This window comes from Notechis scutatus, chromosome 2 (assembly GCF_049901735.1).
Source record: "Notechis scutatus isolate UNSWTSFEM ecotype Mainland chromosome 2, rNotScu1.2, whole genome shotgun sequence".
In the NCBI taxonomy this organism is placed as follows: Eukaryota; Metazoa; Chordata; class Lepidosauria; order Squamata; family Elapidae; genus Notechis; species Notechis scutatus.
The window spans coordinates 38,379,395-38,394,645 of record NC_142010.1 but is presented as its reverse complement, the minus strand read 5'-3'; the positions used below and the strand labels follow the sequence as shown (position 1 = coordinate 38,394,645).

The 15,251-nt window shown below is 35.5% G+C and overlaps 1 protein-coding gene across 1 annotated transcript in view; it reads left to right on the top strand.

Annotated features, from left to right (window-relative positions):
• The window catches only part of LOC113419540 (contactin-3-like), a 210,520-nt gene that overhangs the window by 99,245 nt on the left and 96,024 nt on the right, over positions 1-15,251 (top strand). The window contains exon 3 of the mRNA XM_087954589.1: positions 8,535-8,630. Within this exon, the coding sequence (XP_087810715.1) occupies positions 8,535-8,630 (96 nt within the window). The remainder of the gene's footprint in view (positions 1-8,534; positions 8,631-15,251) is intronic.

Below are 15,251 nucleotides of genomic sequence, written 5' to 3'. Positions count from 1 at the left end.
GGCTGTCAATCATTTGGAAGCCTGCACTCACAAACAAAAAAAAATCTCCACACCACAAGCCAGGCAAACACCTGGGCACAAACAGATCCCCCCTGATACCTCCAGCTCAAACACATCCCAACCAGGCACCCAGATGAAACCCAGCTTCCTAACTAATGATAGCCGTCCATTTACCCGAAGCCAAGCTGCATTAAAGGCCTCCAATAAAGTAACACAATGCTGCCAGCCAATCAAGATACAAAAAGAGCCAAAAAACAGACAGAAGATATTAGAGACACCAATCAAGCAGAACACAGCAAACTCCGAGACCAATAAACACAGACCAAGACTCCCAACCAATCAGGATGAAGAAAAAACCATTCTGGCACAGCAATAGGCTGCCCCAAATTTAAATCTGAAACCACTGTAAAAGTCTGACTCACAGACGGACACAATACAGAAGCCTGATGATGGCAGATGAGATTCTGCTGAAACGTTGCTACAACTTTAAAAGAACAACTACAATGACGTGGGAAAATACCCGAACAAAGCCGAAGGCCATACATGTATATGTATATGTATACGTATACGTATAGATATACGTATAGATATACATACACACACACACACACACACACACACACACACACACACGAACGAAGCTGAATAACATACATACATACATACATACATACATACATACATATATATTTGTTTTGTTAAGTTTTCGCAGGTATTTATATTTATGGTATTCAGCTTTGTTTGGGTATTTTCCCACTTCATTATAGTTGTGCTTTTAAAGTTGTAGCAACGTTTCGGCAGAATCTTATCTGCCATCATCAGGCTTCTGAATAGTGTTTGTTTGTGAGTCAGACTTTCACAGCCGTTTCTGTTTTAAATTTGGTGCTAGCCTACGCTGTGCCAGAATGGTTTTTTTCTTCATTCTGATTGGTTGGGAGTCTTGGTCTGTGTTTATTGGTCTTGGAGTTTGCTGTGTTCTGCTTGATTGGTGTTTCTAATATCTTCTGTCTGTTTTGTATCTTTTTTTGTCTTAATTGGCTGGCAACATTGTGTTTCCTGTATTGGAGGCTTTTAGTGCGGCTTGGCTCCGAGTAAATGGATGGCTATCATTTATTAGGAAGCTAGGTTTCATCTGGGTGCCTGGTTGGGGTGTGTTTGAGCTGGAGGTATCGGGGGGGGGGTCTGTTTGTGCCCAGGTGTTTGCCTGGCTTGTGGTGTGGAGATTTTTTTATAGTCACTGTAGAAAATCCCAGCTACAGAATTATCAGCGAAGTCATAGAGATTGAAAAAAGACCTGAAAGCATGAATAGAAGAGATGACTCCACCAGACTGTCAATTATTTGGAAGGCTGCACTCACAAACAAAAAAATCTCTATTGTGTTGTGAAGCCAGAATGAACACAAGATAGGAACAGTTTAAGGGTGCAGCATGGATATAAACAGCTTCATGCCTTTCTCTATATAGATTGATTTGCCACTTTAATGAGAGGCATACAACTAAAGCTTTGGAAGATAAATTTGCTGACCTCATTCACTGAATATGTAATTCATTGAATGCAAATACCATATCATACAAATACTGTAGATGATAGTGTTAGATTGCTTCAGTTTGCCCTCAACAATTTATCAAGCAATTCTAGTTGCTAGAAGCTGTTTCCAACTCTTTCAGTTATGATAAATTCTGCAACTGACATGAGGCCTATAAATGAAGTAAATTTCTTGATTAGAGTCACTTCTCACCTAAATTAGAATTGGGTCACTTCTTTAGGAAACATCTTATTGAAACAAGGGTAGTCATTCTTTGTAGGGCTTACAAATAGCAATGGTCATTGATTTTCATAAGAACAATTGCTATAAATACTTAACAGAAAAACCAAAAAACAAAAATTGAATTGTTGCTCAGGGATACCAAAAAATGTTCAGGGAAATTTAAGCTCTGTGTTTCAGTTGTGTACATTTTTTTTAAATGTCAGTTTTGCTATTACATTAGCAAAATGTCATTTCTGTTATTATATTAAAGATTAAAATAACCCAAACAGCAAATTAGCACTACTTCTACCACATTCAACAAATTGTCCTTTAAAATGGTGAGATACTAAAATGCTGTTAAGTGGCTTGGGTAGACATCTGTGGTTACTTTTTTTAGTGTTAAAAATAAAATTACACTTTGGAAAATAACTTTTTTTCTCTCCAAGCCATTATTTTCATTATGCCTTATTGTAAAGATCATTTACTTTAAAGTGTCCTTTGAGTATCCCATTGAACATCTGTATCTGTGAAGCTATATTTTAGAAAAATTATAAGCAAAAACACAGACTCTAACTTTCTGAACAAATATTCTTAAGGAGAAATAGGTCATATTCTTCTCCTGTTTGTAATTAACTTAAAGACAGAATAGGGTGTATAATGTACATCTGGGAGGTAGCACTGGCTTAATCACTATTTGAGAATGTCCAGTACAGTAGCCATCTAGACTTTTACTGCATGAAAAGACACTGGATAGAAAATGAGCTACCTCTATACCTTTTGTTCTAATTTTGTCCAGAACTTTCTAGTTCATACTTGAATTCTAGATTTTACACCATTTACATTTTGCCCTATTTCCATTTTTCTTTTTATTATAAAGAATGCATGTATAATAGCACAATTATTTAGTTTTATATACTACTCAAAGTACTTTACAACACTCTCTAGCATTATTTAACAACTTAACAATTTATTTATTTATTTAACGACTTAACAACTGCCTCGATCTCATCTTCTGCAATAGTTTGAATTTAATTTACAAAATACAAACTAAAGAATCCTTTTCCAACAGTGACCACAATATGATTAACTTTTGTCTCAACATACCCCCACCAAAAATCATCACAATCATGTAATCCCCAATTATAACTTCAAAAAGGGCAACTATGATCTTATAGACAATGATCTCTCAACCCTTGATTGGCAATCTCTATTCACTGGATACAATACTGTTGAAGACTTTTTTTTACTGTTGAAGACAGATTTTTACTTGAAGTCAAAAGAGTCATCAAACTATTAACAACTCCCAAAACCAAAAAAAACAAATTACCCAAAACAATAAGAAAACTTCAATCCAAAAAGAGATCACTCTGGAGGAAAAACAAATCTGGTCACGTTGCCAACTTCAAAAGCCGATACAAAAATTTATGCCACCAGATAAAGACTGAATGCACCAATTGTCACATTAAACAAGAGGAAAACCTTCTACGCACCAATTCCATCCGCGCTTTTTACAATTTTGTAAACAACAAACTAAAAGACTCAAGGTCCATCCCACCCCTGAAAGGACCTAATGGTAAAGACTGCAATGATGACACCATTAAAGCCAACATCTTTAACACATTATTTGGCTCAGTATTTGTAAACAGCAATGGATCATGCCCAGTATTTCCTAGCCGAACCACAGAAAACTACAATGATCTAATACATATTGATTTTACAGAAGACAATGTTGAAAAAGCACTATGCAATCTAAAACCATCTCTATCTATTGGACCAGACGGAATATGTGCCTACTTCTTAAAAAAGCTATCCATTGCCATAGCAGAACCTCTAAGCATAATCTTTGAAAAATCTTTCAGGACCAGCTCCTTGCCTAACTTATGGTCACAAGCCACGGTCATCCCCATCTTCAAAAAGGGAGACCCCAGCCTAGTTGAAAATTACAGACCAATCTCCTTATGCTGTGTCACCTGTAAAGTCATGGAATCAATTATTAACCAATCCATTATCCTCCACTTAGAGACAAACAACCTACTCTCTAATAAACAATTTGGTTTCAGGAAAAAAAAAACCTATCATGTAATCTGCAACTCTTACACTGCAAAAACATATGAACTACACAACTCAATCAGGGCAAAACAATAGATACATAGACTTCTGTAAATCCTTTGATTCAGTGGTACATGACAAACTACTCCTAAAACTAAAATCTTATGGTATCTCTGGACAACTGCTTTACTGGATAGAAGCATTCCTGTCAAACAGACAACAAATGTTCAAAATTGGGAGTGTCCTGTCAAATTCTGACCCTGTCAATAGTGGTGTCGCCCAAGGCAGTGTTCTAGGACCAACTCTCTTCATACTCTACATAAATGACCTCTGTGATCATATTAAGAGTAACTGCTTTCTCTTCGCTGATGATGATGTAAAGCTGTTCAATACCCTCAAAAAGGTCTTGACTATGTATCAGAATGGTCAAACAAATGGCAACTTCAAATCTGACCAAATAAATGCTCTATCTTACATATTGGCAAAAAATAAATAAATCAGAAAATAAAATACAAGCTGAATAGTCAAGACCTTGTTGATGATCCAAGCTGTGTAAAGGACCTTGAAATACTCATCTCTAATGATCTAAGTGCTAGAGCCCACTGCAACTACATAGCCCAAAAGGCATTAAGAGTTGTTAACTCTAAATAGCTTTTTCTCTGGTAATATCACACTACTAACTAGAGTATACAAAACATTTGCTAGACCAATACTTGAATACAGCTCACCAGTCTGGAACCCACATTACGTATCTGATATTAACACAGTTGAGAAAGTCCAGAAATATTTCACAAGAAGAGTTCTCCACTCCTCTACTCATTGCAGAATACCTTATGCCACCAGACTTGAAATTCTAGATCTAGAAAACCTTGAATTATGCCGTCTTCGGTCTGATCTAAGTATAGTATATAAAATCATGCATTGCAATGACTTACCTGTCAATGAGTACTTCAGCTTCAACCATAGCAACACAAGAGCACACAATAGATACAAACTCAAGGTTAACCACACCAAACTTGATTGCAGGAAATACGACTTCAGCAACAGAGTGGTCAATGTCTGGAATACTCTACCTGACTCTGTGGTTTCTTCCCCAAACCCCAAAAACTTTAATCTTAGACTGTCTACCATTGTTTCTTTTATTTTTCTTATATGTACCCATTTCATGTATTCAAAACTATGTATATATGTACTTATACCTATTATCTTGTAAGCGATTGACAAATCAAATCAAAGAAAAAATAAAAATAAATAAATATTTGTATATTTTGCCCAACAATCTTAAGTCCTCATTTTACCAACCTGAGAAGGATGGAAGGCTGATCCTCATCAGGATCGAACTCTAGGCTGTGGGCAAAGTTCACTTGCAATACTGTACTTAACCACTTCACTACCAGGGTTTCTCTCTAAATATTCAGAAAGATAATTTTCAAATATTTCAGTTTTTATTAAAAAAAGAATTATTATTATAATTGCATAGATCTCAACTGTGAAATTTCTGAAAATTTCTGACTAGATAATTTTGAGACTTGTGTACAGGAGCATATAATATATATCCATCCAGACTTCTGATCCCATCAGCCAAGTCTTCCTAGCTAATATTTGAAAGGCCATAGATTCACCTCTATTTTGGTTGAATAATGGTATTGTTGGGTCTGTTCTTCATGATTGCACTCTTCACAAGGAATAATGCAGAGTTGCTAAAATTAAGGGAGATGAACTGAAATACAGTTCAGTATTAAACTTAAAAATACATATATTTGTTACACTGTATATGCTTGCATTCCTTTAAGATGTGATGAAATGATTCTAAAATGATCATAATGTATTTACATTTTTAAAATAACACATAAGAACAAATTTTGTACTCCCCTTTAATAAAGGAATTTTTGGATTTCCAAACAAAGTGTTGAGGATAACATACAATTTTAAAATATTATACGAAATGTCTTTGTATCACACGAAAGAGAAAAAGTAACTGATTTCTTTTGTTTAGGTGTAACTTGACAGCTAGAAAATTAGATTAGAAATGGAGAGATTTTTATTCCTCTCTTGATATGAAGGCCGTTTGGAGACTATGAGCCAGTCATTTTCTTTCAGCCCAACCAGGGTTGATGTTGTGGGGAAAAATAAGATGTGTGAGTATTACATGTACCACTTGAGATATATAAAATAAAGCTGGATTATACATTATGTTCTTCAGATAAGCCTTGATTAGCAACCGCTTTTCAGCGACCATTTGAAGTTGCAATATTGCTGAATGAGTGATATGATCTGACTGTTACACCACTCCTGTAGTCATGTGATAGTAAGCTGGTCACTTTATTTATTTATTTATTTATTTATTTATTTATTTATTTATTTATTGGAATTTGTCAAACAAAAATGAGAACAAGAATAAGAGAATAAAAATACAATGACAGGGATGATAGGCACATTAGTGCAGTTATGCATGCCCCCTCTACTGACCACTATAGTATGAATAAGGTCCACAGAAGTCAATTTGTGGCTGAAACTGTGAAAATTTGTAGCTGAGACAATTGAATCAGGTAGGGCAGGGGTCCCCAACCACCGGTCCATGGACCGGTACCGGTCCGCGGAACAACTCCTACCGGGCCGCTGGCTTGCTGGGCGCCGCCATCTTTTTTTGATGAAAAGTGCTTCCGGTGAGCTTTTCCGGGTAGAAAGCTCACCGGAAGCACTTTTCATCAAAAAGATGGCGGCGCCAGCGCTTCGTGAGCTTTTCCGGGTAGAAAGCTCACGGAAGCACGTTTTCATCAAAAAGATGGCGGCGCCAGCGCTTCGGTGAGCTTTTCGGGTAGAAAGCCATTTCTACCCAGAAAAGCTCACTCGGAGCGCTGGCGCCTATCTTTGATGAAACGTGCTTCTGGTGAGGTCACCGGAAGCACTTTTTCATCAAAAAAAGATGGCGGCGCCCAGCTGATGCCGGTACTGGGCCGCGGCGCCCAGCTGATGCCGGTACCGGGCCGCGGCGTAAAAAAGGTTGGGGATCACTGAGGTAGGGCATTCCAGGCTTTGAAAACTGTATTACAGAAATCATATTTTTACAGTCAAATTTAAAACGATTTACACTGAGTGTAAAGCAGTTGTTCGCGTACATATTATTGCGATATAAAACAGAAAAATTCATTCACAGGTAAAACATTACTACATATAATTTTGTATGCAGTACCTAGGTCTGACCGCAAGCGACACAGTTCTACATTATCCAAGCCAAGAATTTCAAGCCCTAGTAGCATAAGGAATTATATTGTGTACAGAAAAGTGCAAGACTTTTCTCGTGAAGTACTTCTGAACCCGTTTGATTGTACTGATGTCAGATATATACTTGGACAACAGTTGGGTTGGACTAGATGGCTACAGAAGAAATATGCTTCTCTTTAAGTTTCCCATATTAAAGTTAACTGCAAGCCACAGATAATGAGAGTCTTTTCATACAGTGGTAAGATAGGCACCAGCCATTTCCCAAGCAGTTATCTGTGCAGACTGAACCCTCTCCTAGCAGACAGTTCTCTTCTCCGTATATGGAAAATCTGTGTCAAAAAGGGGTGGGGGGAATCACACGTATAAATGTTTGAACTGTTTGAAATTAAAAATTACCTTGAATATTGTTATTTTGACATTCCTTCCTAATCAATATTATTGATCAGAGAAAAGACACTCTTGTTGCTTTACATTATATATCTAATTTGATGCAAAAGACATCTGACACATTCAGCTTCCTTATTTTGAATGTGTAAATGACTTGGCATAAATACAGATGTGGATTCAAGTTTATAGAAAGGTGTTGGATTAATCTTGGACCATATTTAGAGAATGACAACTTTGGTTCCCTTAGAAACTAGTGAAAATTTCCCAGTCTAACTGATGCATGCAAATCTTTCCTCTAAACAAATTTATTTGTTATGTATTTTTATTATTTCTTATGTATTAGTTTTAATCCCATCTTATTTTTTTCTAGCCATATTTTTTAAAAAAACATATAATGTATTTAAATGATTGCACATCAATAGTTTTTAAATTCTGCCAGGGTTAGATTTAAATTGAATTGACAATTATAAACAACTCTAGCACTCCTTAAAGTCTCCAAGTCTTTTAAAGCATCCTTTCTCAGGAGTCATAGTAAATTCCCGGTGAGTTTTATGTCTCACAATTCTTTCTACTTCAGCAATAAATCCTGCATTCTTCATTCATTCAAATGAATCCTGTCATTCTTTCTGATGTTTTAAGTCATTGGCAAGTTACAATTGTAATTTTCCTTGCTGCCTGACAATAATACAGCTTTCAGATACTCTGTGAAAAGTAAAGTTCCCACAAATTTTGGTGCCTTTGTTTTCTTTCTGCTAGAAAGGAAAAGGAAGGTAAAGAAAATTCTTCATCATGAGTTGAATACCATCAGTCAGATACTTGGGTTGGTACAGTTATTGAGGACAAGACAAGGTTGTAATGTTCATACCAATTATGAGTAAGAAAAGCTGGTTTGTATTCCAAATGAAGCAGATTTGCTAATAATAATCCTTATTACAGAATTGGATTATTGTAATGAATATGAAAATTAATTTGAAAGTTAATGGAAATCATCGATTAGGACCAAATATAGGTCTTTTGGTAGCTGTCTGTATATTAAAACACACTCTCTCTCTCTCTCTCTCTCTTTCTCCCTCCCTCCCTCCCCCTCTCTCTCTTTCTCTCTCTCTCTCTCTTAAAAAAACATAGGTATTGAACACTTAAAGACAAAAATAAGAAGTACTGTATCTGTGCGGGAAGGGCAAGGGGTTGTTCTTCTCTGTGGAGCACCAGTTCATTCTGGAGGTAAGGAAACATAAATCTATTCCATTTATTAGCCAAAATGATTGATGTGCAATAGAGCAATCTTTCTTTAGAAAATGTTATGAATCTCTGAAAGTCACATTTGAATCTATATTAGTGATTACATTATTTAAATTGTTGTATTGTGCTATTGTGCTTATTTTAAAAAAACTTTTAAATATAAATTTTAATAAACTGGCATGCTTACGGAAGGAAAGAAAGTATGGAAGAAAGCAAATGGTTTCAATAAAGGAGGATATTTGTAGCTCAGGATTGAAGTAAGGAGTCCTTGGTGGTCTGTGAGCTTGGTTGTTTTGTTGCAGACATTTCATTAATCAAATTAGGTAACATCATCAGTGCTAGTCTTGATGACTGGTTGCCAACACTGATATTACTTAGTTTGGATAATGAAATGTCTGTGAGAAAACAAACAAGTTCTGAAAGTGCCAAGGACCAGTCAGGGAATGGTTTGAATAAAAATTGACTATTCTGATAAATGACAGTGTAAACTATTTCATGAAAGAAGTCCATGTAAGAAATCTAAGTAACATGTCCAATATTCCCATAGTTCAGTGTAGCAGAAAGCTCAAATCATAGAAACACAGAAATCTAGTTAAATCCACTAGTATCATTTCTACTGCATTTAAAATTGTTTGTTTTAAACTTGGCACTAGATTCAGAACTATCTGGATTATGCATTTTTATTATATAGATAATATAAATCTATTTTATAAACCTAGTTCATACTGCTGAGGATTGAAATTTATTTTTATATGGCTTCCAAAAGATGTGTTCACGTTATTGAATTGGAGGTGCTTTCAACACCTGCAAGTACTGGCAATAAAGTTTCCATCTGCTCCTTTAAAAAAAAATCATTTTAAGGTCTTTAAGATCATCTACAGAGGAAAAGGGAAAAGTGGGAAAGTGTTTGCTATTCAGAATAAGAGTATAGTGATATGCTAATCAGAATACAATCTTATGCAGGCCTACTTGGAAGCAAATCCATAGAATTTAATGCTAATCTTGGATCTTCCTTACCATTAAATGAAATTGAAATGAAGGAAATATAGATCATTAATGTGTCAATATCAGGAAATAGTACAATAGAAGACAAAATTTGGACAAATTTCAAATTGAAATTGAAAGATTATGGCATAAACTGACTGAGGTTGTCACAGGGGTTATCGGCACACTAGGTACTGAACCAAAAGTTCTTGAACAACACTTACAAAATCTGTGTGTTGACAAAATTTTCATCTGTCAATTAATGTAGTATATATACTTGGATCCGCATGTATACTACACCAATACATTCTAATACCTTAGGTTCTTGAGAAAAAAATTAATGTATGTAAAGACCAACTGCAATGAAAGAACTGACAGCTGTGATTTCACAAAGCAAAAATAACACTACCGTTAGTAATAGATGCCTTGAGTACAATCCTAAAACCTCTGGTGCACAACTTGAACACAATGAATACTGACAAAAATTACCTTCAATCAATTACTTTATTTGAAACAAGTTACATGTTTCAATAGTACCTTCAATAACATCAAACAACAGCTTCTGCTCTAACATGTCCTTTGGAAAGACTCAGTAGGTAGATAAAATCCAGTCTAGACATCTGGCTAACTGTGACAAACCATAATGTGATACCTTTAGCATCATCTAACAACATCTGCCTAACCAGGTTCCTGGGAAGGACTCAATATGTAGATAAAAATGCCAAATCCAGTCTAAACTGTGTGACCATAAAAGGAATTTCAGTTACTATTCATCTACATTGGAGGCCATAATATTTATTCCACATCACAAGAAACACAACCAAAGCCAAATATTGTGAATTATTTATCACAGAATCAGGATCAAAATGTGTCTTTTGGTGCCAGAGTCTCTAATGTATAAATCTATATGGGGAAAAATCATATATAGTTTCTGTTGTTGAGATAGAAGTCAGTTTCTTTAAATTTGACCATATTCTAAATAATCTTGTAAAATTGATCACAATCTAAAAAATATTTGAATTAGTAAATTAATATATGAGAAAAGCTTACATATCATATAGCCACAATTACTTAGATTGAATTATGTCTACATAGTTATGGACCCAAGCCAGTTTTACCTACATTGTACATTTCCTCAGTCATTATTAAATTCATTGTAGCCTAACTAATTTCATACAGCTAATAGTTTATATTCTCCATGTTGTGATAGCTCCTGGTGACTTCTTGATTATCTTCATCACTAACACACTGATTTCAGCAGACCTCGTTCTGTGTTTGACGTTATATTGTGCAATGTTTTAGTCAAATGTTGATAATAATTAAAAGAGCAAAAACCTCATTTTCATTTGGAACTTTCCATTTCATTTTAAAATGTTTCAGGTTATTTTGTTGGTAGTTCTCTTTATTATATACAGCCTATTATGCCTTAACATACTGCTTTTTATCAAATTTAAAAAAAGTTCCCTCTGTGAGGAATTATTAGACATTTAAATGAAGGACTAAATATTTCTTTAATTTATGTATACATGTTTCTTTATCTATACAGATTTGTATGAGTGTGCCTATATCTCTTGTGTATTTTATCTATAAATAAGTTTATTGGATGAACCTTTCTCAATTTTATAACCAAGCTGGCTGAATTAAAAATCAAGAGGAAAAGGAATAGAATTGGAGAAATAAACTCACAATGGGCTTCTAGACAAGCAGCTTAAAAAGTGAGGGAGAAAGGGATACATGCATAGATACACACACACAGAGAGAGAGAGAGAGAGATGACAAGTCTCAATACAGAAGATCAAAATTAAAAGGTAAATTTCCCTCAATTCTTATACCAAATAACAAACTATTTCTTGATATTTTAATGGGGTGGCGCTGTATGCAATTTGGGAATCCTTCTGAATAATCATCTCTTACATAATCAGCAAGCAAGTCTTTTGAACAAAAGCATCTTGTATGCTATTTGACTCTGGATTGGGGGGTCCTTTCCACAATATCTGATGTCCTGGCCATTTCCTGTCTGGAAAGCATCTGAGTGGTTTGCAATACTGAAAACCACTTGAAAGCTACAATTGCTCCAGAATGTGGCAGCAGAATAGATGTGGGGGCTTCTTATTTGACCCACATCAAAGATCTACTCTGATTATATCATAAGCTTCTAAGGCAGGGGTGTCAAACTCATGGCATCATGTTGTCATGTTACGTATCACAACTTTTTCCCCTTTGCTAAACCGGGGGTGGGCATGGCCAGCGCATGATGCATCCAGCCAATGGACCACGAGTTTGACACCCCTGTTCTAAGGTGTTGATTGTCACATACAGTACAAAGCAATTCATGGCTTAATACTTAGCTCCCTAGGACATCTTAATCCTTTATCTGCTTGATAAGTAAGATGTAGATCAATTGACATTGATCTTATGGGGTTTCAATCTTAAGGATCTTAAGAAAATTATTAGTAAATATGCCTGCAGTCAGGAGCAGTGTTCCCCCAGATGTGTAAACATTTCCAACCTTGTTGAGCTCTTGTTAAAAAAAAAATAGATTTTTTTCAACAGGTCTCAGACTAGAATATAGCAAATTGTTCCCTTGTGGTGACTGGTTAGAAATATATTTGTTTAGTTGCTTTTGGGGGCATGTGCCATATATTGCAGCCTTCTGACTTGATATTGCTAGACTGCTGATCTATAATATCTAGTACCAGAGGTTCTTGTAAATAGGGAACATCTTGTAAGATATCTTGGATGTTGACATATCTTCTGTATAGTATTTCAGTATACTCCTCCCATCTTTCTTTCATCTCCTTTAAATTGGTCACTATCTTTCCACTGGTGTTCTTGTTGGCACAAGAAAAGATTTTCCTTGAACAGCTAAGGTAAGCATGTCCTCTAGGACAGCAGTCACCAACCAGTGGGCCATGGCCTACTGGTGGGCCGTGAGAAAATTTTGGTGGGCCGCAGAGAAATCTCATCCCCTGAGCTCCCCCCCAAAGCAATTAATCCAGGCTGCACAGAAACACAAGGGCTGCTCAGCCCACATGGCCCGCAGGAACCCTCCCTGCCCACTCACTCCTCACCTGGTAAACTTGCCTGCTAAATTTCAGTTTTTCCTTTTTCCGATCATCATCTGTTCTGCTGTGCCAGGAGATTTAGATTAGCTAGGAAGAAGGAAATGGTTGGATTTCTTGCTTTCTAGCTAGTCTTTAGATCTTCAGCTCTGCTTTTAAGCACAGCCGACGTCCTTAGGACTGAAGGTTTGCTTGCAAACAAATTCAGTGCAGACTCACAGCAAGCAAATTTGAGAGACTGAGCTAGCCGATGGCAGATAGATAGATCACTGAATCATTCTGTGAGCAACTCAATCTGCCTGCCTGCTTTGCCTGATTTTGGGTAAAAGTTGCTCTTTTTTAAAATAAAAAATTCAATATTTACATGCATGGTGTGTTGTGAGTTTAATTTTGTGAGTTTGCTTGCAAGCAAATTTTATGTGACAGATTGAGCTAGCCAATGGCAGATAAATAAATTTCTGAATGATTCTGTGAGCAACTCAATCTGCCTGCCTGCTTTGCCTGATTTTGGGTAAAAGTTGCTCTTTTTTAATAAAAAACTCAATATTTATATAAATATTTATAATATTCACATGATCACCAAGCCACACCCACAAATTAGGCCATACCCACAGAACTGGTTAGTGGTCCCTGGCATCTAAAATTATGAGTTTGGTGGTCCCTGAGGTCCAAAAGGTTGGCGACCCCTGCTCTAGAATATGTGAGGACTTTCCTAGGTCAACTCCACAGAAGTGTGTATGAATATAGGCAAGACAACACTTCTGGATGTCTACTAGTTAAGTGAAATAACTATCATGCAAGTGGGGCAATCCTCAAAGTAGCTATACTGACCCCTGCTGAAAATCAAAATAATGAAGATAGATAGTCATGGAGAAAATCTATGTGTTTGCTAGGAGTTGAAAATGATTTGATGGTACATAATTAATCAATAAAAAGCATGTATTATTTACATGTAAAGTACTATTTTAAATTCCTACTACATTATCACTTTAAAGTGGAGCAGGTAAAATTTATTACTTCACAATTACTTCATAAATAAAAAATAATAATTTGAGAGTTTAAAAAAAAGCTGAAAAACTGAAAATGCAAAATATCTGAAAAGTCCAGTAATAATACTCAAAGAGCACAGTGAAAAAATGGGACTAAAATTTCATATTTTTACAAACAGGTAAAAAGCCAGCTTTAGGATTTATAATGAAGATATCAAAGTAGTGGATAACTGCTGTGTTTTAGGATCAACCATCAACAGAAAGAACCTAGCAGTCGAGAATAGTATAGTAGAATGTGATTGTCCTTCTAGCAAGTCTACCTGCTGCATTTTGTACCAATGTCAGCTACCAAATAATTTCCCAAGAGAATCTATGAAGTGCACTAGAGATAACCAGTCAAATGATGATCAGGACACAACATAGTGTCACTAGAGAATCTGGTTGAGTTAGGGTTTCACCAAGCATATCACAGCATTCATGAAGGCCTTGGAAAATATATTCAGTTACTGTGATGTGTTTATGCCTGTGAAAATCAGAATCATGCAAGCCATGGTATTCCCTGTAATGTTCCAAGGAAGTGAAAGTTGGATTTTAAAGAAGCAGGATAGGAATATTGATGGTTTTGAACTTTGGTGTTGGAGAAGACTCCTGAGAATACCATATAACATCAAAAACCCCAAACTTGTGCCATTCTTAGTGACCACATATATTTTCTCCATATCCCTAACTTGGTTTTTCAGACTTCCAGTGTCGGTATATAACTGAGTCCATCTGTCTTGCTCCTAAGAAAAATTCCCGATTTGAATCATGGAGAGGGTTGCAGTCCTTGATCATTGTCAGTGTCATTTTCCTTATTTTCTTACAAACGTTCTATTGTATTGATTTATGTTAGATGTATTATTTTGTTTGCTTTATGTCTATTTTAATCTGTTTCGGATTTTATTCACTTGGTAATTAGCAGGATGTGAATTGAATAAGTGAATTTATAAACAACCCAATCCTTATAAACATATTTATAAAATATTCTAATTTTAAAGAGATAATTGCAAAGCAAGTAGCAGATAAGCCTTGAGGCAAAGACTATAACAACATCTAGGTAGAATATCTATCTGTCTTCCTGCATAGTTTATGGCGCTCACAAATTTATCACAACAGTATAAAAGAAACAAAGTGTATATGAATTTAATAAAATAATTGAAAACCTGAATATTTCAGTAAGCCAAAGGGACACTTGTTCTAATAAAGAACAGAATTGTTTTAAGGTATTTTCCATTAATGACTTTTTCAAACGAACATTTGTTTCATTGTTTCAAGCAAAAGTTTGTTTTATGCAGCTTTATCTTCCTTTGTTAAAGAATTTAGCTGACAAATTATCACAACTAATGTCTTTTCATTATCAACAGAACATAGTTTGAAATTTTTTCAAACACTGTATTGAAAACAACACAATTGTGTTGTTAAAAATATTCAAAACAATTACATGCAGAGTTCTTGGGAGGAGATTAAAACATCCGATTGTCATTTGAAATAAGCTATGGTTAATGTGACTGTATTTTTAAATTTTGCTT